Here is a 25300-nt window from a genome sequence, read left to right on the forward strand (position 1 = left end):
CAATATCACAAAAAAAGCACGTCAGCAAAAACATATCAAAAAAAGGCAGCAGCCATATCATACGAACAACGGTCCTCGATCTTCCTGCGACAAAGCAAGTTCAATCATACAGAGAAAGGCTCTCTCAATGGAGCAGACCACAATATCATTGTCATGTAATTATTGTATCGTTGCAAGCATCGTTGAAAGAGTGTTTACTTATGATGGCTATCTATAGGCACACTGACTAGTTTGGTGGAAGCATGCGTAAGACCTCAAGTACAAGGGCGAAAAGAGTCTGGCGAAGGAGTTGGGCTTCATGTAAGACCCTGAGGGCGAAAAGAGTCTGGCGAAGGAGTTGGACTTCATGTAAGACCCCGAGGCGAAAAACAAGTCTGGCGAGGGAGTTGGACTTCAATCAATGATACAGCAATTACAGAGAGCTTGATCACGTACGTATATCAATGCATTACATTTAAGCGATATCTAACTTTGATGACTTTATTAGAGAACACATTTCAATATCAAACACAAACACAAACAGAAAAGCAAAAGCAAAAACAAGAAGAGCTTTGAGCGGGAAGACGAGGTGCCACATTGAATAACATAGATACTATGCAATAGAAATCAAATCTATCATTAGCTGAACGTGCAATAAACATAATCAACAAAGGACAAGTTGCAGTGGGTAATGTTAATCGGGGATCTCGTTTGAAACGTATAAGGATCATGGTTGCCAGGGATTCCCTTGTCTCTTACTTTTGGTACCAATGAGCAAACGACGCCATAATCCAAGTCCTTAACTAATATCGGCTATTCCTTCATGCTGCAGCAATGGATACTTTCGCCTTGCTATCCACGTCCAATGACACAAGTGAACAATGGGAAGGTATTAGCGTACGATGACTTGTGGAAGCGATTGAAGACTATTGACAAGCAGCAACGAACCAATCACCATGGCAACAATGGATGAGGCAATAAGGATATACTCAACGGGCGCTGTCTCCATACCAACCAAACAAACTCTATTGTCATGTGGATCAAGTTGTTGCCAGGGAGGTGTTCATGCAAAGGCTGCATCAAGTTGATAGGTGTGTGTTTCACGTGATCCTATACCACATGCCATTCTCTGTCAATAGACTTACGCATAGGAGCAGTAGCAGTATGTAGTGGTTCAATAAAGATCATCTTGCAATGCTATCTTCAGCTCAAGCAACCATGTGTTACCCCTATCACGACCACCCAACATAGATGGATTATGTACATACCTATGCTGTAAGTGTAATGGTGTTGCTTCCTGCTATATAATAATGGATGATGTCAAGATCGCTATACAACTTTTTGAAATGGCAAATGGTGGTTGCTTGCACATGTTATATAATCCTCATAGCAAGTTTTGATTGAGAATATGGTATCCATGGTAACGACAACAATAGCTCGACCATTGACAATCAACATACTACTACTTCATCAATGGGCCTGGCCAGGTCACGCCAATACCTGTTCATAGCATCAAGAACTCACTACTTTTAGGTGGTATGTGATCGACATACATCCCCATCTTGGTTGTAACAACACACATAGACAAGTGACATCATTTTCTTTTTATTGATCAAGGATAATAAGGATGCCATCGGGTTATGAAATGTGCCTCTATGCATCTTGTTGCCAGCAGGCATTGAACTTGTTTTTTGGGATCCGCGACCTGACACTAATACCTAGCCAACAAGGTACCTGGTGGTGGTGCGCAGTAACTTTTGGTTCTTGACTCACAACACCTCGACCCTTCATGAAGATCCATGTGCTATCGGTCAAGCTAAGGGACGGACAGCACGATCACATTTGTGGTCAGATCGAAGCCAATGGAGATCAAGTGGTGCATTCACCTCATGAAGCGGACCTGATCGTCACTGCGTTGAAGAGTGCCGAGCGCATTACAAGACATGTGCCGGAGGTATGGGGATGTCCACTGTGTATAGCGTTCGTTGGATGCTGATAATGCCACCCTTTTCTATAGCAACTGGAATGCAAGATTGGCCATATTGACTGGGTTTTGAAATATGGGTATGATGATCTTGGTTACCGCATTGATGGAATCATGGTAACATTTTTGTTATAGAATGGCCAAAGAATGTCTTGATGCTTGTTGTATCCAATTACCAGAGGCGAAAAGGCGTAAATTGGAGGTTGCGTCGAAATCACCACCTTCCGAGGATGAAGAAAAGGTGGCGAGCGTTCCAAGGCAGATCCGGTCGTGGGATGAGATAAAGGATCTATATTCGCAACGTTGTCAAGGTCCCGTGAAAAGGAGTATGATCATGTCGGGCTATTCAAGGAAAAAGACCGTATCAATCAAGTAAGCGATATGGGTGTTGGGGGGGTGATCACCTGATTTGCTGATTTGTGTGTCTGTGTGCATTGTAGAAAAGAAGAAAGCTACCAAACGACAACATCCCAATCTTCGTTTGATGCCAGCAATTTTCGCTCATCGTCCTTCCAATTCACCACCGATGATGGGACATCGGATGAAGATGAAGATGAAAATGACCCTCGATATCTTCCATTCATTTACGAGGATCAAGAGGAGGGAGATAATCTTACAACGTTTGGGCGTTATGCATGTCAACGACCATCCAACTGGAATCCGTACAATCGTGAAATTATCGCTTTATTCGAGTTTCTTGAACATGCCAGAGAACTACAAGGTAAACGATACAAGAAGAAGCGGGACATGATGATGGGTCATTTAACATCCGAACATCAATATAGGCGATACGATGAATGCTCGAAGCTACAGGATTGCGGCCTCTGTAAGTAAAACTTACTCCTTGCACTACTATGCATGGCTGCAATATTGACTGAAGATCTCATATAGGTCATCAAGGTTCATATCCAAGTCTACCATGAAGATAGGATGCCCTTTCTAATCATGAAGTTCTTAGGCATACCCAAGGAAAATCAAGTCAGCGGCACAAGTTCAAAAATTAAGGGGCATTGGCAAAAAGACAGGAAGGATTGTAAGAGCTAGACCAATTGGAACATGTTTTTGATGATTATCTCATGACAAATGCTCTTTACAGATCGCTGATTACCTACGTGATGGTAAAGTGGAAGATGTCGGTAAGCATACAATGGCATGTGTTTAGTGATGATGGCTCAATACCAATGATGACACGCTACTAGATGAGCTCAAGAATGACAAAGACTTTCAAGTGCTCGAGACTTTTTATCACATCCATGGTACGTGCCTTCCTTGACATTCTATTTGCTGGTTCTGTTTACTCAATTTGATGTTGAAAGGTGTTGGTGCTGCTACTGCAAGGGAATGGCTCGCCAAGGGTTATCGATCACTGGATGATATTCGAGAAAAGGAAGGGGATCAGCTTTGTCGAGATGTAAAGATGGGCCTCAAGTACTATGAGGATTTTCGGAAAAAGTAAGCTACCATCAATGACAATGTCATCAAAAGGTGTGTCGATGTTTTAGCCTTACCCTATAATAACAGGATCCCGCGAGCCACTGTGGAAGCGATTGCAAAGATGGTCAATGACATACTTGATAAGCATTTCCCAGGTTCCACCATGACCATATGTGGTAGCTACAGGTACAACAATTTGCTTGATCCCTCTTCATTCATCATTTAAGGCTCACTATATGTCGTTGTAGACGTGGCAAGCTAGAGTCGGGGGATGTTGACCTCGTTATTACTCATCAAGATCAAGCAGTATCTGGTTCGATGCTCGTCAAGCTACTTGACATTTTGAAGCAAAAAGGTAATGGACAAATGAAGGATGTCATGTTTTCCTATCTCTCTCACACACGCCATGTATTAGAATACGTGGTCGATGTTTTATCGATGGGATCACATTGCCAGTTAAGAGAACCTGATATGCCACATACAAAGCCTGATCAAGCCCATTGTGTTTGGCGGCATGCTGACGACAATGTATTTCGTCGAGTCGATTTCGTGGTTGTACCTTACAATGATTATCCCATATCAATTCTCAATTGGACCGGATCATCTCATTTTGAACGCAGTGTGCGATTATACGCCAAGCAGGTGATGAGTATCAAGGTGTCCTCACACGGTCTTTATTCACAAACCACGGGAAGAAAATTGGCTGTTGCAAGCGAACGTCATGCCTTTGAAATGCTAGGATTACGTTGGCTGGAGCCTGAAGAACGAGATTGCTAGTAATCAAGGTTTTATTATCTGGTATATCATTTTTCTAATCCCTCTGTGCTGTGGGTCCTTTTTCTTCACCAATACACGATTCACGGTCCTCAAAGCATTCCTTGTAGTCATCATAACTCTTAGCGCATCATCATCTTGTCTATGTATATACATAAAAAAGATTAGCATAAGCAGCATCCTAGACGATGGAAAAATGTCCCCTTACCTCATTCGTTCACAATACTTTTCGAGTTTGTTGATGGTCCATTCATCCACGCAACCAGCTTCTATCCGATCCAAAAGCATAGATACGACATTGTAAAAGGATGCGGTCTTGAGTTGTTTCTTTTCAGGGTGATTTTCTATAAATGGAATGAGTATTGAAGTTTATCGATCCATGTTGCCTCTATTACGTACGATAAATGTGCCGTAGCACCTTCAAGTATGGCTTCGCGAATACGTCAGGGTCAGTGGCTGGGTCGATGCGATGAAGCGGTAGCATGATCTCTAACCAATGCTCCCCTTGATCCAATGGTGGTTGATAATATAGAAGAGCGATCCTGATACAGTCATGTTAGTAAGGGATCTCTTTGTTGTATGACAATGAACCAACCTCATTCTTCGTATGCTGTTCTCCTTGCTAGCCTCTTCCAACACCTCTTTAGCTACGTCCTGCGCTTGCTTTGGATCCAGGGTGTTCAAAAACTAATGGGGATAATGAGACAAGCTGTACTTTTGATATACATTGGATATGATGATCATATACCTTGAGATAGATGGCAACAATAGAAGTGTGTTCAGGTGATGATCGATATGCTGTTGTCAAGGCGGTACGTGCATTGCTAATAGCGCCCCTATCCTCCTGATTCATCAACCATATTTGATAATTGACGATGGCTGATAGTCGTTGAATCTCTGCATCTTCAATGTAATATTTGTGTTGCATCAGGTCGATTTCTTCTCGTGCTCGTTCGAATTGCTTTTGGTCGATATACTCGCGGATCAGGGCACGAAAAATGACCACCGCCTGGTGATAACTTGATCGTCAATCCTCGTGTATGAATAATGGATCCAAGTCTTACTTACTCTCTTTCCTCGGGTACTGATAAATGCACGATGTAAGAATAGAGCGGGATCTTCCAATTTGAGTTTCCTTATCAGACATAATGCAAGCTATAAGACACGATCATCCTTGTCAGTTACATGCATCAAGCGTTATCACATTTTGATCTTACCTCAAAGAATGAGATGATGGGTATCTTGTCTGTTTCAACTATGCTGCATAGAAGCTTCCACGCATCCTCGTAATCACCACGCATCACGAGTCCCTGTATCCGATGTTGTATCTCACGAGCAAAGGTTTGATGGCTATCTGGAAAGTAATACGGCTCCCGAAAAGGTTGTCTCTTTGGCGATGACGATCGTGCCTTCTTTCGTGGTTGCTGTTGTTGCTGTTGCTGTTGCTGTTTTCGTTGCCGTGGCTGCTCTTCGCTTTCATGGGTTGTCCTTTTTCGGGGGGATCGAGCAATGGATTCAAGATCTGAGTCGTCATCGTGGTCGTCAGTGTCGTCTTCAAGCTGATCATACGAATGACGGTGTGGCGCTGGTTCTGTTTTGGCTGGTTTTGCTAGATTGTCGACGAGATCGCTGAGTGATTCCTCGCTGTCGCTTGACATGGCCGATCGGAGAGAGAGAGAAGAGGAAGGGTATGTATGCGGTGTGTGTCAAACGCAAAAGAAAATGTACTTACGGTGACACCAGCAGCTCCATTAATGCACGCCACCACAAACATGCCTCAATCAGAAAATGCTATATGGCTTGGATGCAACATACCTTGGATTTTCGTTTGCTGTAACATCATCTCTTCCAATCATAACATCTTTTTGTTCGCATTATCGTTAATCACGTGACCTTTTTCGGAGGTGGTGGTTAAGATGTGCCTGTAGACATGTTAAATGATGCCATAGCAACAATAAAGCCCATATGTATCCATGAACGTTATTCGTGCCGGGAATAGCCTCTTTAAGGTTAACATAAGGACATTGAATACTTCCTTTGCACACAAGGCGCCATAGCAGAGAAGACCTTCTAGCCATTCAACGCCTCCTCGCAGCTGCACTTGTTTAACATTATATGCACATGTTCGGATTTTGATGTCAACTCTTGGATCAAAGAGCATCTACACGCGTTGTTTATGTGCATGATGATTCACTTCGCCTGCTGTGAGTGATGGATGAATGACAACGCAAGCCCCATTTCTTCCCGCATACCGAATGTGGAACCAGCACTACACAACTATGGCCATTTCTGCTGGCTTTGGTCAAAAGCACCATCCATTGGCAACATCAGAGGATGCATTATTATGCGCATTATCCACCACTAGCGTTAACCCATGAATAGCTTAGACAACGGACGCCATACGCAACAACACCCAACAAGCACACCATCCCTGATTCAATCCCTTCAAAGGCTTTTTCAAGTTAAGCAGGTATTGCCTTTTTGTTTACATGCAGTGTTGCACACGTATTTTGGATGCTACTAACGTTTTGAGTTCTTTGCAAGATTACATGTACTGTTTTTAAAAGGTCTCAATCTTAAAGGGGTAAGCTGTCGATCGGACAAGCGATCACATTACGTGCTATAAGCTGACGCAACACCGCTGTCGGAGAGGGTATCAAGATTTCCTGAGCGTGAAAATGTACTTTGGGTCGTTGATCGAGATTTGGCGATATAGATAAATGGCGGGAACGGGCGCGCAATAATGGGTGGTGTAAGCCTTCTTGTGTTGTGTACACTCACACAAGAGCTTGTATCCTTACCTTTTCAGCCTCGTGTGGAACATATGGTCTGGGCGTAATAGCTCATCATATGAATATCCGGGGAAGGAAAAAAAGGAACGTTTATGGTGCTCTGCCAATCTCTGTTTCTGTGTGATCGTCATGCGATAGGCAATGATACAGGTACAAACGAAGGAAGATTGTTCGAATCCAATAAATTGAATTATAGCATTTTTCATAATCATGGCAACGTGGCTTTCTCATATCAAGTGATCAATGTATGTGTGAGCGTGATGTATGTGTGTGAGTGTAAGTATGTATATCTAATACCATCTGTCTTAGGCTGGATCTCATTCACTCGCTTTCGCTCTCCTTTGGAAGATCGTCTTTTAGTGGTGCGCACGGCTCAATCGACTTGGGGCGATTCAAACCTTGTTACGTCGTAACCCTCTGATTTTCCAGAATTCCTAAAAGGGCAATGTAAAACCTGCTATGGTACCCTCTTTAAGGTTAGGATGGTGACCGTTAACTGGATAACAGGGGAAAGAGGAAAATAGACCGTATCGGATAAAGTGCTTGGCAATGCATTAAGGCCAATGTCGATCGTTACATTTAACATCAAGTTGTATACATTTGAGTATAATTGCATCCTTAGTTTCACGGATTCAAGGGATGGAAAACCTCCTGTAAGGGTGAAAGCGGAAGGGGGGAGGAAATGGTAAAAAAAGCAGGGCACGCCAAATACCTGTGCGCCGTTACACATTTAGACTCAAGTACACATGGCAGGCACAATATGTGTTATCCAATCAAATGGGTGGCTGGATAAAGAGCGGCTAATCAAAAGAGACTGTGATTTCCCTGATTTCACGGTCTGGCCAAATATGGGTCGAGGATAGACGTAAGATTGTTTCACATGAAGTAATATAAGCATAGGACGTATTATTCTCTCTCGGATGGAATGTGATGGGAAGAAACATGCATGCACGGAGAAATAGCCATCAACGATTCCTGTTTAACAACAACACAGCCATCTTTTCTAATCATGAATCAACGGGATCTCTTTTTGTGGATCTCTCTATCCATCAATGAAAAAAAGTCCGCAAAGTTACACTTGTGGATGTGCAAGGGGAAAGGGGAACGAGCCAAAGCCAAACCTTTTTTATGTGGGGATCAAAGGGGGTTGCGATGAAACGATGATCCATGTAAGATTGGCGGCCAACATTGAAATAAGATGTACGCATTTGGAAGTTTCGATCCGTATTAAATAATACCACAGGATGCTTATTCAATAATAATAATAATTATAATAGAAAGGACTTTTGGGCTAAAATCTCTTGTGTGAGAGCATATCTTTGGGATGTGTGTGTGCGTGTGTGCGTGTGTGTGAGCAAGTGCCGTGTCGGGAAGAATAAGAATTTGCTATTCAGCACACGATAGATCCGTTGCACAGAGACAATAAAATCCCACCTTTGGTTTCTTCAGGTCCCGTTCTCTTTTCCTCGTCCCTCTTTTTCTTCTTTTCTTTCCCAGATCAAACGCATCATTGATTGCAGATACAATGGCTACCTTAGCCCTAAAGCGACGGACGCCTTCGCTCGGAACACTTCCACACGTTCCCAACATTTCAGTCATCGACAATCCTTTACCAACACCAACACTGCCCACCGCCACCAATAAGCCAGCTGTACAGGGCTCTTCCCTCTATCACACTTGCCGCTCTGTACTCGACAAACTAGCCGCCATTGAAGGCATGGAACAATACCTTGCCGATGCTGAGAACATGCCACCATCGTCATCACCCTCATCGCCAGAACCAACCACACCCACTGGTGGAGATCCACTTTCCAAACTATGGACACTTTGTCGTCGTGGTTCGCCCCTGTGCACATTGTTCAATGCTTTGAAGACTGAGAGTCCTTTAAAAGTGGACCAAAACCCCACTCTCAACCAAGTCAACATTTGCAAAGCAAGCGTGTATCATTTCATTGTTGCCTGCAGAGACCAGCTAGAGTTCACCGAAGACCAACTATTTACAATCACTGATTTGTATCAAGATGATACGAATGGCTTTGTTAAGGTAAGCAAAAATGATTTCATTGTTCTCTTGGTCTCCTTGGATACGTGCATGCATATGTCACATGACACTGCTTGTCAATGGGGCCCCGTCGGATGTTGTTGTTGTTGATGCATGTATGTGTATGGTCGTACTAAATTTACTTTATTAGGTCGTAAACACTGTTGACAAGCTGATTCAACTCTTGGAAAAAGATGGCGTGATCAACGTTCGATCGTCCAACAGAAACTCAGATCCCAATGCTCCCAAGGATACTCGCGACAAGGTCGTTCTTGAGTTATTGGAAACAGAGCGCAAATACGTTCAGGATCTTGAAACCTTGCAGGCAAGTTAATTAGATTCCATCACCGTAAACATGGCTAATTTATTGTTTATGTCAATAGAATTACATGCGTGAATTGCAAATCCAAAAAGTGGTTGCTCCTGATACCATCCATTATTTGTTTGGCAACCTCAATACGCTCGTCGACTTTCAACGTCGTTTCCTCATCCAATTGGAGAACATGGCCGAGAATGCCCCTGAGGAGCAACGCTTTTGCTTATTGTTTTCACAATTGGAGGAGCCATTTGCCGTATACGAGCCTTATTGTGCCAACTATTATTCTGCTCAAGACCTCGTGGTGCAAGAAACCCCCAAGCTGGAGAAATTGGCTCACGTTCTCAATCCAGCATATGAATTGCCTTCCTTGTTGATCAAGCCTGTACAGCGTATCTGCAAGTATCCATTGCTTCTTAGTCAGCTGATCAAGACCACCAGCAGCGATTGGCCCCATTATGCCGAGATGGAAGAAGGCTTGGAAGCCATCAAGCGAGTAACCGAAAAGGTCAACGAGACACAACGCAAGCATGAGAACATGCAAGCTGTTCAAGATTTGAAACGACGTGTTGATGAATCAGACGTAATTACAACATGTGATTTTACCCAAGTAGCATGATGAGGCTGATTCTTTTTATGTTTTATAGCGTGATGCTGTGGATGGTCATGGTGCTCTCTTGCTCCAGAACAAGCTTGTTATGGAAAGCAATGATCAGGAACGTGAATTACAAATGTACTTGTTCCAAAAAGCTCTCGTGATTTGCAAAGAGAACAAGGATTCAGCCAAGAACAAGTTGACCAAATCCAACACGTTGTCGATCAAAAAGAAGCGTCGTGCAAGTCTTCAATACAAAGGATGCATTTTCACCAATCGTATCCTCAATGTAAACAATCGCTCTCATCCTGGTATGCATAATTGTGTGTGATTTACAATCTCCTTTTGTATCTTGTTTATTGACATTTATGCTGCCAGGCACCTGGACGCTCGTTATTGAGTACAAGGATCGAGAAGTGGAACGTTTTTCTCTAAAGTTTCGCAATGAGGAATTGCTCAAGTTATGGGAGAACACGCTTAACAAGGTCAAGATGGCATACAAGTCTCATGTGCCTAATACACATCTTGTATCGATGGGTATTCCAATGACCCCTGTCAGCTCCCAGGGTCGAGGAGATGGACTTTATTTGGATGATGATGATGACGACGATGATGAAGATGAAGATGAAGAAGATTTACATACCGCCGCCAGGTCACGTAGCAATTCTGTATCTGCACAACAAGCACTTGGTATGCGACCCAAGATGATGCGTAACAACAGCCAAGACGCATCCATGTTTATGATCAACAACAAGCACAACAGCAATAGACCACCTATGCCAATGCCTAGCATGAGCTTATCATCCATCCCTCGCAGCACTGGAGGTGGCTATCCAAGTGCGACATCACCATCACCCAACGACTATGGCTTATACCCAGCATCCCCACCACCTTCCAGCCCATCGTCACCGGGAACATCGACTCGTACTTCATCCAGTGCATCTTCATCATGGCATCGTCGTGGTGATGATTCGCCCCTTGTTGATATTGGAACCAAGTTCCTCAATGCTACGGATGTCTTGACACCCAACTCGGAAGAATTCAGACCCTTGGGAGTGGTTCCTGCAAGGAGTCATTCACATTCAGCAGCAGCTGATATGTACAATCCTTCATCGCCACCACCCATGCCTACAGGTCCTTCAAGAAGCCATACACGTGTTCGATCGCAAAGTAGCCCCAACATTCACAAGTCTCACAACATCACCCATTGGGATGATATGCCACAAGTACCTATCAATTCTCGTACGCTTTACAACCGTGATCCTACTTTGAGCAATGGTGTACGCAATGTATCATCCACACCTCGTTTATCAGAGATGGCTTCTTTGCAACAACAACAGCAACAAGCACAAGTGGATCGTGTTGTGGCAGCTGTACCCAATTCTCCTGGCACTGTGAAGATCAAGCTGAGTTACAATGATGGCATCTATGTGATCATGGTTGCTGAACAAGTGACCTTTACCGAGCTCATGGAAAAGGTTGAACGAAAAATCCGACTTGTGGCCAATCTCAAACCAAGCGACATGTTACGATTGAAATACCAGGATGAGGATGGTGATTTAATTACTATCAATTCCGATGACGACGTCCAAATGGCATTTGAGAATCGTGGCAACAACTCTGCATTGAATCTTTTCGTCAACATCTAAGCAACAAACACATTACAGCAGGCATTCAACAACACACACAATCCCTCTTCCGATGAACACATTTTCTTGCATTTTGATTCTTATGGCCAATACCCTCGTTCCTTCTCTCTCTCGCTCACTCTCTTACTCGCCCACTCGCTCTTGTTTTTATATATCGTATATATTTGTATTGACATCCCTCCCCCACACACTCTCTCTCTTTCTCTTGACAAGATGGTTTGTACAACCCTCACACTCCTTCCTTCCACTCCCCCATCACGACAAGAGAAAAAAGGAAACTTGCTCACATCTTTTATCAACCCCTTCCCCTTCTCTCCCTTGTGTAAATAGAACCATGTTATTTCTTTCTTTTGCATTAATCTATTGGAAATATATATCACCATGATTGCATAATATCATCATTTTTGTTGTTTTGATCAAGGAAACAAAGTACAAAAAAGCAAATGCATTTACAACTGACAGGAAGGAAAAAAGAGAGAGAGAAAGAAATCAAAACTGAGTATGTGCGTGAGATGTTTGTGTAATGTGATTGAATAATGGTGCGTGCGTGAATGGTGTTTAGTGTGAGAATGGATATGTGTGAGAGAGTGTGGGATGATATAAAAACGAGGAGAACACAAAAGAGGAGCAGGAGGAGAGGGGGGTAAAAAAAAGAGAAAGAGAGAGAGAGAGGAAGAGAGAGAGAGGGATGATGATGTTGTGTTGCTTGGACACAATGCACGAATTCAATTTGCCAAGACCAACTGCTGTTGTTGATGTTGTTGCTGTTGTTGAGTCTGCTGCTGTTGTTGTTGCTGTTCCTGCTCAGAAGAGACATCTTTCGCCAATGGCGATGGTTGATGAATATGGTTCTTGACCTTTCTATTTTCTGGACTACTTGGTGGCGAGATACGAATGGGAGTGGATGTTCTTGGTTGGATATAAGACGCCGCTAATGGTTTAAGCGTGATACGACCACGCGATCGATCCTCAAAGAGTGTCATGATATTTCCATGGTCACCCACCCGATAAGAAACCGAGAATGGATCAATCCATAATACAAAGTCGCGTGGCAAGTGAGCGTGGATCGACGCAGGCGGTACCATAGCCTTCTCTGCAGCTATCAACTCGAGATGAGCACCTTGGTCAAACGATAGACTAACCACTTGACAATGGACTTACCCATAACGAGAACTGGATCCAATTGGCCATTAAAGTTGGAGATGGCACGGAATGCGTTGCCTCGATACGGTTGCTGTGGATCCCAATGGTCGACAAAACGCTGCTTTAATAAATCGGCCAGTTGCTCTTTAAATGCTTGAAGCATGGATTGGTCCAACTTGGAATGAAGTAGTCGACCCAGAAAATCAGCGGCTTGAGTTATTTCCATGTGCATCGTGTATATGAGAGAGAGAGAAAGGAAAAGGTGTGAGAGTGATACGTGTATGTGTGTGAGTGTATGTGAAGAATAAAGCGAAAAGAAAGAACCAAGAAGAAAGAATAGGGCGGAAGAGCTGAAAAGTGAGCAACTTGGGGGAATAGATAGAGAGGGAAGGGGGGGGACTAAGTGTGTGTGTGAGTGTGTAGGTGTGCGTCTAGAAAAGAAAGCAAAGGGTTGTTAGCGTGCAGCGCACGGCTCTCTTTACTTGTATAGCATTCTACTATGCAAGTGACATCCAAAGTAATTCATCCTTCCCTCCTTGGCTCGTTCTTTTGTCTCATGAACCGTAATCACCCTCGCGATTATTAGCGGAACCCCTTCTTCTCTACGTATTACATATTGCTTTAACATCCCCCCTCACTTCTTCATCCCACTTTTCTCTCCCCCCATTAACCCCCAATATCGGCTTTGCATTGTAGCGGTCTAGCGGACCGAAATGGCAAATGTACTCCGCCCGCATTATTTCATGTCTGTAAAAGTGTTGAAATCACAATGCTGCCTTGTGAGCAAATCAACAGCAGATTGTTTTCTTCTCTAAATAATCAAACAAAGAGTCATCTCCCCTCAAAGAAGGGTGTGTACATCATTTCCAATAGACCACATACACATACACACACACCAAAAACCACCCCGTGTGAGCTCCTTTTTTTCTTTTTCTTATTCAGAAAAACTGAAACCGTCTAGCAAGGGTAAATGCTCCAATGGCAAAGAGAGCTAGACTTGCCACGATCCAAAAAAAGTATAGCAGGTCGTCATAATCTTTCCCAGGTACCTTGACGTTCATTCCCCAGAGACCAGTGACAAGATTCATTGGCAGCAGGATCGTCGCAAATACAGTGAGCCGCCCAATGACATCGTTGGTCGAGTTGGAGGTTTGAGATAGCTTGATTGATATTTGTGCAAGGTAGTTTGAATGGGCTCGTGCTAGCACAGTTTCATAATGGCTGAGGTTTTGTAGCATGGTAATGAGATGATCTATTAAGGAAATAGGTAAACAAGGTTCAGCAACATATCTGTGTAATAAATGTGGGCGCTCAAGGTTGCACAACATGCAGCGCACCACGCATCACAGGACAAAGCACTTGCCTTGCACATCACCAAGATACAAACTGACATCCGGCAATGTGTTGTTTCCCCTTTCCTCTTCACTTGTGGTATTGTGTCGTTTCGTGGTATTGCTTCCTTTGTGATCCTTGATAAATCCAAAAGAGGAGGATGATCCTCCTCGTCGATGTCCCATCATGGAATGATGCTGCATCATTGTTCCTGGCATGCTGGTAGGAGGGGCATCCACCAAGCCGCCTACCTTGTTGTCGCTGCCATTGCCACTGCTTTCTTGTAATCGTTTTATCAACGCCTTGACAACATCCGCTTTGGAAGCTAAAAGCCGATACAATTGCATGACACGTTTACGACATGCTCCAATACGCATCACCATCTCCGTCTCATCGTGGTTGACCTTGAGTAACATGGCTGGGTCATCAATACTATCCACATCAGCTTCAAGCTGATGCATTAAAGGTGCAAATTGATCGGTGACTTCATCCAAGATGGCATAATTGATCCAATCAGATGTCACCGACATGTAATTTTGTAAATGATCGACGCGTTGGTATACTCGATTCAGCTGGGGAATACTACTAAAATGAAACTACAAGTGACGTAGCGGCACAATTAGACGCCATTGAAGCACAAGGTGACACACACGTTGTTGTACACTTACCGATAGAATGCTCTTTTTGAACACAATGTTATAAAAGCTTACAGGTTTGAGCACTTGGCCATCTTGTACAAATGCTCGATAGCATACAAAGAGATATCCTCTAAATACGTCACACTTTTCTCGCGTCTCTTGTGATAGGATGTCTTCAATCGTCAATGGATGGATTCGAAAAATCTATATGAACCCCCAACAATGATTAGTCTTGGATCCTCCTCACCACCATCACCACCAGCAGCTCGTGTTTTTTATACGAAGGCTCCTTACTACAACATACCTGGCTTATCATCTTCATTTCCGAGACCGATGGTGACATGATATCAATCCAATAGCGATCTTTTGTTAATAGCTCTTGGAGACCAAGGTTGCCATGTTGAATATCAAGCAGTGATTTTGATTGTATACAACCCGTGTCTGGATGATAATAGCAGGCTGCTTGTTCGGCTGACTTCTCAAAGGGGATGATCTGCAATTTGAGTGGTACATAGATTGTCAGCGCCAAGCCGTGTAAAAAGTACAAAAAAAGGAAAATTTTTGAGCACGTGCCTGACTCTGGTTGTCACCATAGAGACTGAGTTTTCGTCGGCAGGTGTTGACATCAATCGAAGGCTGTTGTCGTTTATGACAATGGATCGGCTTTGGTGTCTCTTCGGTGGCTGCAGCGTATCTCGATAATGCATTCACGTCAACGTAGCTAGGTCGTCGTGATTGATTATGGGGTTGTTGTTGTTCTTCGGTTGTGGTTGCAGCTGCTGGTGTTGGAGATGCTGCTGCTGCTGTAGGATGTACAATTTGTTCCATAGGCGGCGGTGATGTACGATAGGGTTGTTGTTGTTGTTGCTGCTGCTCAAGATGATCAAAGTGGACTAAATACATGATGATGGTGGTGGTGGCCTTGGATAGGATCGATAGCACATGCAGGTGCTTTTGAAAAGAAAAGCAAAGAACAGAAAATTATAAATGATGAGCCCTTTTTTTGCCCTGGTCAGTCAGTACCGGAATGAAAAAAGGTGATACAAATCGAGAAAAAGAAGCATTAGACAAGTCTTGGCTTTTGGGACGGTCACTTTGCAAGCGACATATATACAAAAGCTGTTAAAGGGGTCAACACAAGGGGGTTTAACACCTCAACAGGAGTCAAGGGTGAGATCTCTAAAGCAAACAGGCGGGCGTGTCCAATATGAATATCATGTTCTCCTCTTTGTTTCTTCTCCTATCCCCATCTTTACGGGCGTCACATCGGCGAACATGTTAATCGCCACCATAGCTGTTATTGAAAAGGCTCTTTTGAACATGACATCGGGATCCCTCGGCTTTTAGTTTTACACAAACCCTATCTGCATAGTCAAATACCAATCCATCATACACCAACAACGTGTATGTGATAGCTTTCCATGTTAGATTTTCTTGATCTCGTATCCGCATCAGCACAATCAATGTCACGTTATTGGACACAGGGGTACATAGGTAATGCACGCGCTGCAGTAAAATTGTCACATTGGCCCCCATGTTTAGGCGTATGTATGCCATCTAGCAAACTTGAGGTGGTAGAGTTGACAACAAAAAAAGTCGCATGTGCCTCGCAAACACAACAAAAATAGCCACGATCGATACCTACTTACATACATGCATGATACCTTGCTTGCAGCGACATGCAATTAGTTAGCATACACCACAACCCCCTTAACGATGTCGTATGCAAGCACAAAGCTTTTCTACTACTAATAGGGATTGATGAAAGGGGGTTTCAAAATGTCAAGGAGATGTATATGTACATAGGCTGGTGACATGTAGGCTGATTTAGTTATACACAAAACAAACTGCTATTCTTGGGGTGGTATCCCATTGTTGATTGATCTCAAACAAATCCGGGAGAATGGATGTTTCCGTTATTGGAGGTTATGGATCAATGATGATTTTCTTACTACCAGCGGCTCTCAAATATCCTTACAACTCCAATTGCCTAGAACACAGCACGTGGATCAAGATGCATAACACCATTGCTATTACCGCATAATCTAAAGTATCGATTCCTTAATAATGATACGCTTCATTGGCAGTCATCTATATGCAATGAATGCATGCAAAGAACTTTATCACACTTGACATGGAAATGTTATAGCTCTACAATGACACACACAAGGACCTTTGAATTCAATATTGATCTTGTTAATGACATCCAACGTTGTATGGACAAGTCGTTGCTATGGAAACTTGGGGTGGCATAGTAGCAATAAGGAATATCCTTGGTGATTTATTTGTATGTCTTCATGAGATTGACTAGGGATAGCAGCTCAAAGTGGTGACTTAAAGTGTAAATGTTGTTGTATGTGTGCACCGAGGACGACCATGATTCCTTCCGAGAAACCGATACACCTTTCACCAGGGATTCTAGGCCTCCAAGTGTAAAGGGGATGATGGTCCATGTGCAAACCAGCGTTCGGCTCTTGTATGGGCTATTGCAAAAACTGACCAATTCATGCGTCGATCTTTCACGGTAGACTGGCTTACACCTTATGCCACGGCAAATGAAACGGATACCGGGAATCGATATAGCTCCTTGGCTTGGATCCGAATTCCCTAAAGTTATTGGTTATTTAAACTCGAAGTTTTCCATCACAAGTCCAAACCATTCAACTCAAACTTACTACTACTATACCATACTACTATTCAGCATCACAACAAGTATGCGCCCTTATTCAATCGTTTTTGCAACCACCCTTGTCGCTCTTTTTTCTCAACCTTCGTTGGGCCTGATCTGTGGCTGTGCTGAAGGTGATACGGTATGCACAGATGCTTGTGGTACGTGTACTTGATTCCCTTGTTGCTGGTCTTGCATGATGTTGCTCACATTGATGCTCTCTATAGTGGCAGACATGGAAAGATGTGTCGTGGAATGCGGCATCACCTCCAAGGATTGCTATAAGCAATGTGCACGACGACTTGTGCCACCCAAGATTGTCGAAGGCATCCAATCGGTTTCATCCATTGCCGAAAAAATCGCTTCTGTCAGCTCATTCCTTGCTGATCCCACTGCTGCCGTTCAATCCATTGCTTCAGATATGGTGGATGATATTCCAGAGATCCCTGATATTCCCAATGTGATCCACGAAATTCCTTTGCCAACACCTAAACCATTCCCTCTTCCTGCTGAAAGCGATGATGGCGATGATGATGATGTATCCATTTTGCCATTCCCTTTGCCAGATGGTAGCAAGCCTTCTCCTTCTATTTTGCCATTCCCATTACCAGATGGTATCAAGCCTACACCTTCAATCTTACCTTTCCCACTGCCAGATGATGATAAGCCTTCTCCTTCGGATACCTTCCCCAATCCTTTGCCAAAGCCTGCCGATAATGGCAATGATGACGACGATGAAGACTGTGACGATGACGAGGAGGATGATTATGACAATTGGGATGACGAAGACTGGGATGATGATAGTAGCTGGGATAAGGATGAATCGAAAACCATCAAAGGATTGCCACAAAAGATCCCATCATCTGATTTCGACTTGCCCGACATTGACGTTCCCGATCTTCCCGATATTCTTGACAACATCAAAGACGATGACAATTCACGTGACATCCCCTCCATCAAAGATCTCCTCATGAACATGCCTAAAGGTGTCCGCTTGAACCATGATTTGATTGAGCAATATTTGCGTCATGCTGCAACGACAACAACAACACCATCCCCTTTGGCTGATGAGAGTGAGGAAGAGGATAAGATCAAGGACTTGCTTCAAGACGTTGTTGCTGATGCTGCTCCAAGTGTTGTTCCCAAGGACCTTCCTTTGGATCATGATTTGCTTGATCACTTTTTGCCAAAGCCTGCTGCTGCTGCTGAACCTTCGTCTGTTGCCGCCGAAGACAAATTCGATGAGGACAAACTCAAGGATATGATTCAAGACTTGGTGGATGAACAAGGAATCCCTGATGTCCCACTCAATGCATTGCCATCTGATATTCCTCTTGACGCATTGCCTTCTGGTATCCCTCTTGATGCATTGCCTTCCGATATTCCCAAGGATGAAATCCCATCCGATTTGCCTGCTGGATATGCAAAGAGCTCTGATGAAGATGACGATGAAGATGACGAAGATTGTGATGATGATGAAGACGACGACGATGATGATGAGGATGATCACAAGCACAAGATGGGTTCTCCTCAAGGTGGTATTCCTACTACTCCCATTGTCGATCCCGTGCCAGCAGATCTTCCCACTGGTTCCAATATGCCTGTTCCTGATGCCTTGCCTTCGGATATCGCTGATGCCTTGCCTTCGGATCTTCCAGCTCCCTATGCTGATGCTGCTTCAGATGCTGCCAAGCTTGTTGCTCCTGCCAATAGCCAACAATCGCAATCTACTGTCACAGGTAATATACACTACATGTCATATGCATAAGTACTTGAATGTTGACGCTCAATGTATCATAGCACATACCACGGTCACGAGCCATATTGCTGCACCCTCCCTTGGCATGTTGCATGCAAGTGGATCCGCTGGTCACGATGAAAACCACGACAATGGTGCTGTATCGGACGCCAAGGCTTTGACAATTGTGTCCTCGCTTGCCATGGTCGGTACGACTTTGGTATTCTTCCAGCTCTAAAAAGTTCCACATGTTGTTGCCCTTGATACATAGCACACTATTCATAATCATCGTCGCCTCCCTTTTCATTGAAACAGTTGTTGCAGTAATAAAAAACCAATAAGCATATACAGTGTAAAACTTTATTTGGTCTTACATTTACTCTTTTGACGTTGTTGCAGCCATTGATGATATTCCCATCTTGCGACATTGTCGATAGCACGCATATCCCGTAGGTAGAACAATTTGGCGAGTGGGGTATCCAAGAGACGATCAATGATTCCCGAGGGCCGAATAACAAATTCCAAAATCCAATGCCATAGCAACCCATACAGGCTACCAACACCCATCCCTGCAGCCACCTGCATTGCACTATGGTATTCCAAATAGATACTTTTTGATAGGGATAACAATGAGCACCTTGTTTGCGTCATGTGATCCACAATCACACTTACCGAGAATAGCACACCAAAAGGGACAAGGAAACCATACCCAGTGTTGCAAGGACCTTGTACATGATATGATCCAGCCGCATACATGACCAAAGATATAAGGAACCATAGACAGCAAAGAATGCCATAAACTGTGCATGGCTTGACGGCATCCCATAACCAGTACCAAGATGAGCTATCCATGCATTGTGCATAATTAGTCGATAAGTGCGTGATACAAACGATATCCCACGTTTGGAAAGAGTGAACATACAGTGTGGACGAGCGATTTGAAGATACTCCTTGAGTATTGCGTTGAGAGCCTCGTTTGTCAATTGGCCGAGTAGCATTAGGATGCCTGCCATCTCGCGTCGGCTGACAATGACAGATGCATAAAACACAAGAATGGCGAGAGGCAACAGGGTGATGTAGGCGAAGGCATAGGCGATCTTGTCTTGGGCGTCGAATTGGACATGGGTCAAGGAAAGTGAGGCGAGGATCACCGTGTCATCATGTTGAAGCATGTCTGCTGGGTCGACGACGATGGGTCTGAGGGGGAAAAAGAAAGAAGGAAGGAAGACGCAGGTTCATTATTTCAGGCACTCGATTTCTCTATGTATCACGGCTATCCCATGCCAAATTCTTTATTGAGAACTTTGGTATGCATGTGCGCTATAATCCCAATCCTTCATCCTCCATACAACTAACAGCTTTTTCAACTTCGGTCACAATCTCATCCTTCCATTGACCATTGACAAGGAACTCGGCATGTCCGATATCTCGCATAAGACGTGCTTGTACTCCTGCATCATAGAGATATTTGGTGATTAAAGGGCTGTCAACAATGGCATCATTTTCGGATAGGAACACTGTGGCATTGCGTAATGGTCCTTGTTGTTCTGGTGGTACAGGCGAAGGTGGAGGATCGGATGTCGTTGATGGTGGATGAGCGAAAAAGATCGTTTGATACCATTGAAAATGCCGGCTGATGTAGTAGTTGATGTAAAGCTCACGGGATGCAAAATAGTGTATAAGATACTGTATTGTTCATTAGCATGATGAGGATGGTAGTACATTAAGACAACGTGCACTTGCCTCTATGATTCGTTTTGGAATACGGTGGAGCATGTTGAATGCAACATGGTGATAATTGAGTAAGAAACAAATGGGATCCACAAGAACCAGACCAGCCACACGCTTTGGAGCAAGGTTGGCTATCCAACTAGCAACAGCTGTACCAAGGGAATGGGCCACAATAACAGCTTCGTCATAACCATGAGCTGTCAACATCATCTCGATCTCTCGCACTGTTTCTTCAGGCGTTGGAATCTATGTAGTAGGAAATAAAGCATGGTTCATCATCATTATCATCATCACCATAGCAACGTAATAGTAACTTACATGCTCTACCATGCGCATTGAAACATAAGGTAGCTCCACGCAGAAAATGGGTCGTCCAAGTCGAACCAGGCGATGAATAAATTCAGCGTATACTGTGAGCCCTGCACCAATACCATGAACAAAGACAATGGGAACTTCACGCGATGTCTTGTGAGATGCTGATGGCACAAGAGACCAGTATACGAGATGATTGAACTTGTTGGTATCACTCGTTGTTGTTGGTGGAGGCGGCTGATGATGGAAGGGTCTCAGGAGATGACCCCACATGACACCTGGCAAGTCCGTGCCACCTCGTTCAAATTGCCAAAACCATTCAAGCAGCACACGATTGAACACACACGTCATGACATAGTTGGCCAAGTACAACGCAAGTGGTCGGTGTAATGATTGTACAGGATCGAAGCTCGGTCGAATACATTGAATATCTTCATTATAGCCCTTTGGAAATTCGATATCAAAATCCTTCTCGATGGTGTTGATCATCCACTCGATTTCTTGAGCCCATTCGTTGTTTGAAAGCACATGGTCAAGCTGCTCCACCCAAAATGCCCATGCAAACCTAATATATGCATTGAGCATTACGACATGGATATAAACCTACTACTGCGTACGTACCAAGTGGCCACATTGTCTCGATGAATATCCTTAAAGTTGGGATGCGCACGATCAGGGCTGCTGGCTATATAAAACCATCCTTCGAACCACTTTTTCAAATCATGTTTGATGGTGTGATAACAATTCCAAAATAGCTGCTGTCGCTCATTCTTTGTAGGCAATGTCTGTGGTTTGACGTATTGTTGAAATCGCCTCTTAGTGTTGTAAAGATAAAACCAAAATGCTATTTCCAAGGCAACCCAAGTGATAAGGAGCATGAGGAGAGTGAGAGCGAGAGATTGTAGCGTGTATGAATGTAGTGGAGAGGTTGTCGTTTCTTTATGAATATGCTATTTGCAAATTGTAAATAAAGGGGAAGGAGAAAAGAGAGAGAGGGTGTGAAAGAGAAAAGAAGGTTCGAAACAGTTGTGATCACGATTGTCATGGGGAGGAAATTAAAAGGGACGTGCTCCGTAAAAACATGATCAATTGGCGAGTCCTCTAAGCCTTGCCCGCAAGGAATCCAACTCGGGTATCGGCCGATCAAAATGTCGCTATAGATAGAGTTAGGACGTTGACATCTCACTGACTTGTTTCAATTACTCACGTTCAATTGTGAAGAAACTCGTGGCACCACGTTGTCAAGCACAAAACCAATATTCATTGAAGCCACAGACCGCTATTTTACCCATTCCATCAGCTCAATCAACTTTATCACATGTAGTAGTGATGATGATTACCTGGCCATTTGATTGATCCACCATCGTACGCAGATAATGTTCTGTCACTCGAGAAATGCTTCGCACTACGGTCTCGTATAACTACAAAAAGTGGAGTTTGAGCGGCATTTTCTTTGTCAAAAGCACGTGAAAATAAACCGTACCTGCAATTTAGCGATGAGACATATATCATTGACAAACTTGATCAGCATATTGTAAAAGCTGATAACGCTGGATGTGACACGGACATCACCACCTACAAATCCCTCTTAATCAGTCAAAAAAGTCCCTTCCCACCATTCCAATTCTTCCATACCCAAGTTTTGACTCGATACAACGCTGAAATTGTCGCCACGCGCAAACTTTTCAGCCTTGTCAGCGCATCGTCGTTCATAGGCAAGGACGGTCTCGCGCACATTGTCCAAAAAGAAATCCTCGAGCATGAATTTGAGATCGAGACCCACTTTGCGCAGCTATCGATCGGATGACACCCCTCATTAGCTCAGCTATCCGGTTTGCCTTCCGTTATTCCGATACTTACAATGGAGCATTGATCAAGCGTAGATTTGAAACAATCAGCAATAATCTGGCAGTTGAGCTGACTATGGTTGAAGACTTGTCGCTTATAGATATCAGCATAGATCTCTGTTTGCTCTCGCACCCAAGTAATGAATCTTGAAGCCATCTCGTTTTGCTTGAAAGAATCTCGATACCATTCGCACGTGTTACGAATAAGAGTAAAGACCACCAATGCAAGCTCGTTGATGTACGTTGTGCTGTCACCTTCAAATGTCAACTGCCGAATGCGTTTCTTGATGATGAGTGAACGTGTATTCAAAAACACCTCGCGTGCCTGGATACATATTTCCATCGTCAGCTTTCCGTTACACACATAACACATCATACTTGCCTCATCACCCTTATCCAACCGCAAGAGCCAATTGACAAGGCGTTGGAATTGAAGCTTGGTAAGAAGCGTGTTTTGGAGATCTTGACTGATGATGGATGCGAGCGATTCGGAATACTTTTGGACTCTGCTTTTGCTGGCACGTAACAAGGGAGTAGGCTGAGGATATGAATCAAGCATCTTTTTGGCTATATAAGACAAAAACAAACAAATACAAACAATCAATACACCTGCATAGCAATGATGTAATGTTACATGTACCTTGCTCAATATAGCCAACAGCTGTCTCAAACTGTCGCAGAGCAATCACCACCTCGAGCTCATCCGGCAAATCCTCCAACCATTTCCGATCTCCAGGTTCAATGTCGCTATCTTGACCCTCTCTAGCACGTTGATTCTCACCAGCACCTGTTGCAGCATCCTAAAGCAACTCCTGTCAGCCAATGCCAATACAATCCATAAAACGTGGTTACCTTGCCATTCCTAAAGCCGACTAGACACTCAACATTAATATCCATCTCTTTCTCAAATCCTATCCTTATACTTACTTGGATTGGAAGCATCATCCTGACGATCACTGTTCTCATCCATGGTGCGATGGTATGCATGTAGGAGAGCATACTTGTCTTCTTGACGCTCGGAACGATAGATGTAGGTGTTGGGGTAAACCGAAATCTTGATGGCATTGACAGCGGCTATACACGTATCATGCATTAAGATTCCACACACACACACACACACATTCATCCTCCCACCTTACTCTTTTGCTTTACCTGTTGAATCCTTCACATCAATAATAGTAACCTCATCAAGACTCCAGCAATGATCTGCCACTAGCTTGTATTTTGAAGTTGCCGAACGCTTCTTTCGAGATGCCACCAACAAGCAATCGTTCAACAAAAAGATATGCACAGCTTGACGTGGTTGCAGTGTCTTTGGATTGATGTCGAAAAAGTTGGCACATTCTCTCACGATATGACGTCCCTGGGTATAAGCTACAAAGCGCTGATCATAGGATCCACGTTAAAAGCTACTCACTCATACCAGGGGTCAACGATAGATACCTGAGATCCTTCCACATTTTCCCATAAGGCAGCGATTTGAGCACGAAAGATACTTTGCAAATCCGATGGTATCATGTCGCTGTGTTTCCTCTGTGGTAAGATAGCATCATTCAATCCAATGGCGTCTAATAGCATTGTATATAAGTCATCTCGTTCCCTCTTTCACGTTGTCAATTGGAAATGTACCTATAGGCTTCATATCTTCCGAGGGATTGGCCTCTTCCACGAACCCTTCCCAAATGCTCTTGAGCTCGTTCAAATATCCCTTGAGTCGAAAGACGTCGGCGTCCAGATTGGATACTTCTTTGGAAATGGTGACAAACTCTGTGTAGTTGCGATACACGTTCCTTTGAAGGTCGCCTCCAATCACATGTTTGGCCTCTACAAGCGATCGATGGAATGCTCGAATGCCTTCTTCGTTGGTGTCGGCAAGAGAACGTCGCACAACTAGATAGACATAGATTACAGTGAATACGACGACTCCTTGTCATATCCTATTCAGTTGCATAAAACATACATTCTTCCGGGTTCATGTTGCTATCGGCAAAGCGATGGAGATCGAGGGTAATGGGGCTGTTGGAGAGTGGCATGTTGGTTTGCTTGGGATGGTGTGCCGGCTTTGGCTTTCGCGTTGCTGTTGTTGAAGCTGCTGCTGCTGCTGATGCCTTGGGTGAACCAATTCTGGATGAGGAAGAAGGAGAGCTCGAACTCGAACCCGATTTGAAACTGAACTTTGTCGCATCGCGATCCTTGTCCTTTCGTCGAAAGACATCGGCTCCTGCTGTGCCCTTTTTCTTGAGGGCGCTCGTGGATTTCATCATGATTGGAAAGTGTCGTGTTGTCGTTCAAGAAGCGGCATATCGACCACAAGGATTAATGTCGGT

At 43.8% G+C, this 25300-nt stretch overlaps 9 protein-coding genes across 9 annotated transcripts; 3 read left to right on the forward strand and 6 right to left on the reverse strand.

Moving 5' to 3' along the window:
- Positions 1–1768: 1768 nt before the first annotated feature.
- O0I10_004446 (uncharacterized protein) lies at positions 1769–4174 on the forward strand (the record flags this gene model as incomplete). The annotated part of the gene is made up of 13 exons (XM_058484505.1): positions 1769–1933; positions 1997–2043; positions 2099–2335; positions 2404–2684; positions 2749–2789; positions 2855–2863; positions 2922–2996; positions 3060–3099; positions 3163–3219; positions 3280–3415; positions 3485–3583; positions 3646–3752; positions 3813–4174. 13 exons carry the CDS (start codon positions 1769–1771, stop codon positions 4172–4174), a joined length of 1656 nt encoding a protein of 551 aa, XP_058344766.1.
- A 3-nt stretch (positions 4175–4177) lies between these two features.
- O0I10_004447 (uncharacterized protein) lies at positions 4178–5829 on the reverse strand (the record flags this gene model as incomplete). Its single annotated transcript, XM_058484506.1, has 7 exons — positions 4178–4313; positions 4380–4515; positions 4571–4713; positions 4767–4858; positions 4920–5180; positions 5240–5326; positions 5389–5829. 7 exons carry the CDS (start codon positions 5827–5829, stop codon positions 4178–4180), a joined length of 1296 nt encoding a protein of 431 aa, XP_058344767.1.
- A 2659-nt stretch (positions 5830–8488) lies between these two features.
- O0I10_004448 (uncharacterized protein) lies at positions 8489–11564 on the forward strand (the record flags this gene model as incomplete). Its single annotated transcript, XM_058484507.1, has 5 exons — positions 8489–9007; positions 9156–9329; positions 9388–9903; positions 9968–10226; positions 10294–11564. 5 exons carry the CDS (start codon positions 8489–8491, stop codon positions 11562–11564), a joined length of 2739 nt encoding a protein of 912 aa, XP_058344768.1.
- Positions 11565–12289: 725 nt separating this feature from the next.
- O0I10_004449 (uncharacterized protein) lies at positions 12290–12939 on the reverse strand (the record flags this gene model as incomplete). Its single annotated transcript, XM_058484508.1, has 2 exons — positions 12290–12663; positions 12726–12939. 2 exons carry the CDS (start codon positions 12937–12939, stop codon positions 12290–12292), a joined length of 588 nt encoding a protein of 195 aa, XP_058344769.1.
- Positions 12940–13645: 706 nt separating this feature from the next.
- O0I10_004450 (uncharacterized protein) lies at positions 13646–15580 on the reverse strand (the record flags this gene model as incomplete). Its single annotated transcript, XM_058484509.1, has 5 exons — positions 13646–13959; positions 14071–14635; positions 14708–14881; positions 14982–15170; positions 15251–15580. 5 exons carry the CDS (start codon positions 15578–15580, stop codon positions 13646–13648), a joined length of 1572 nt encoding a protein of 523 aa, XP_058344770.1.
- A 1811-nt stretch (positions 15581–17391) lies between these two features.
- On the forward strand, positions 17392–19321 carry O0I10_004451 (uncharacterized protein; the record flags this gene model as incomplete). Its single annotated transcript, XM_058484510.1, has 3 exons — positions 17392–17506; positions 17573–19084; positions 19146–19321. 3 exons carry the CDS (start codon positions 17392–17394, stop codon positions 19319–19321), a joined length of 1803 nt encoding a protein of 600 aa, XP_058344771.1.
- Positions 19322–19443: 122 nt separating this feature from the next.
- O0I10_004452 (uncharacterized protein) lies at positions 19444–20255 on the reverse strand (the record flags this gene model as incomplete). The annotated part of the gene is made up of 3 exons (XM_058484511.1): positions 19444–19693; positions 19756–19927; positions 20006–20255. The coding sequence occupies 3 exons, from the start codon at positions 20253–20255 to the stop codon at positions 19444–19446; spliced, it is 672 nt and encodes a 223-aa protein (XP_058344772.1).
- Positions 20256–20403: 148 nt separating this feature from the next.
- On the reverse strand, positions 20404–22004 carry O0I10_004453 (uncharacterized protein; the record flags this gene model as incomplete). Its single annotated transcript, XM_058484512.1, has 4 exons — positions 20404–20769; positions 20827–21060; positions 21133–21691; positions 21748–22004. 4 exons carry the CDS (start codon positions 22002–22004, stop codon positions 20404–20406), a joined length of 1416 nt encoding a protein of 471 aa, XP_058344773.1.
- A 207-nt stretch (positions 22005–22211) lies between these two features.
- O0I10_004454 (uncharacterized protein) lies at positions 22212–25237 on the reverse strand (the record flags this gene model as incomplete). The annotated part of the gene is made up of 14 exons (XM_058484513.1): positions 22212–22280; positions 22334–22405; positions 22467–22547; positions 22610–22701; positions 22762–22918; positions 22987–23298; positions 23356–23540; positions 23614–23773; positions 23826–23845; positions 23901–24047; positions 24126–24357; positions 24417–24541; positions 24603–24863; positions 24934–25237. 14 exons carry the CDS (start codon positions 25235–25237, stop codon positions 22212–22214), a joined length of 2217 nt encoding a protein of 738 aa, XP_058344774.1.
- Between the last annotated feature and the right edge of the window lie 63 nt (positions 25238–25300).

This window comes from Lichtheimia ornata (genome assembly GCF_029851405.1).
Source record: "Lichtheimia ornata isolate CBS 291.66 chromosome Unknown scaffold00016, whole genome shotgun sequence".
Classification (NCBI taxonomy): Eukaryota; Fungi; Mucoromycota; class Mucoromycetes; order Mucorales; family Lichtheimiaceae; genus Lichtheimia; species Lichtheimia ornata.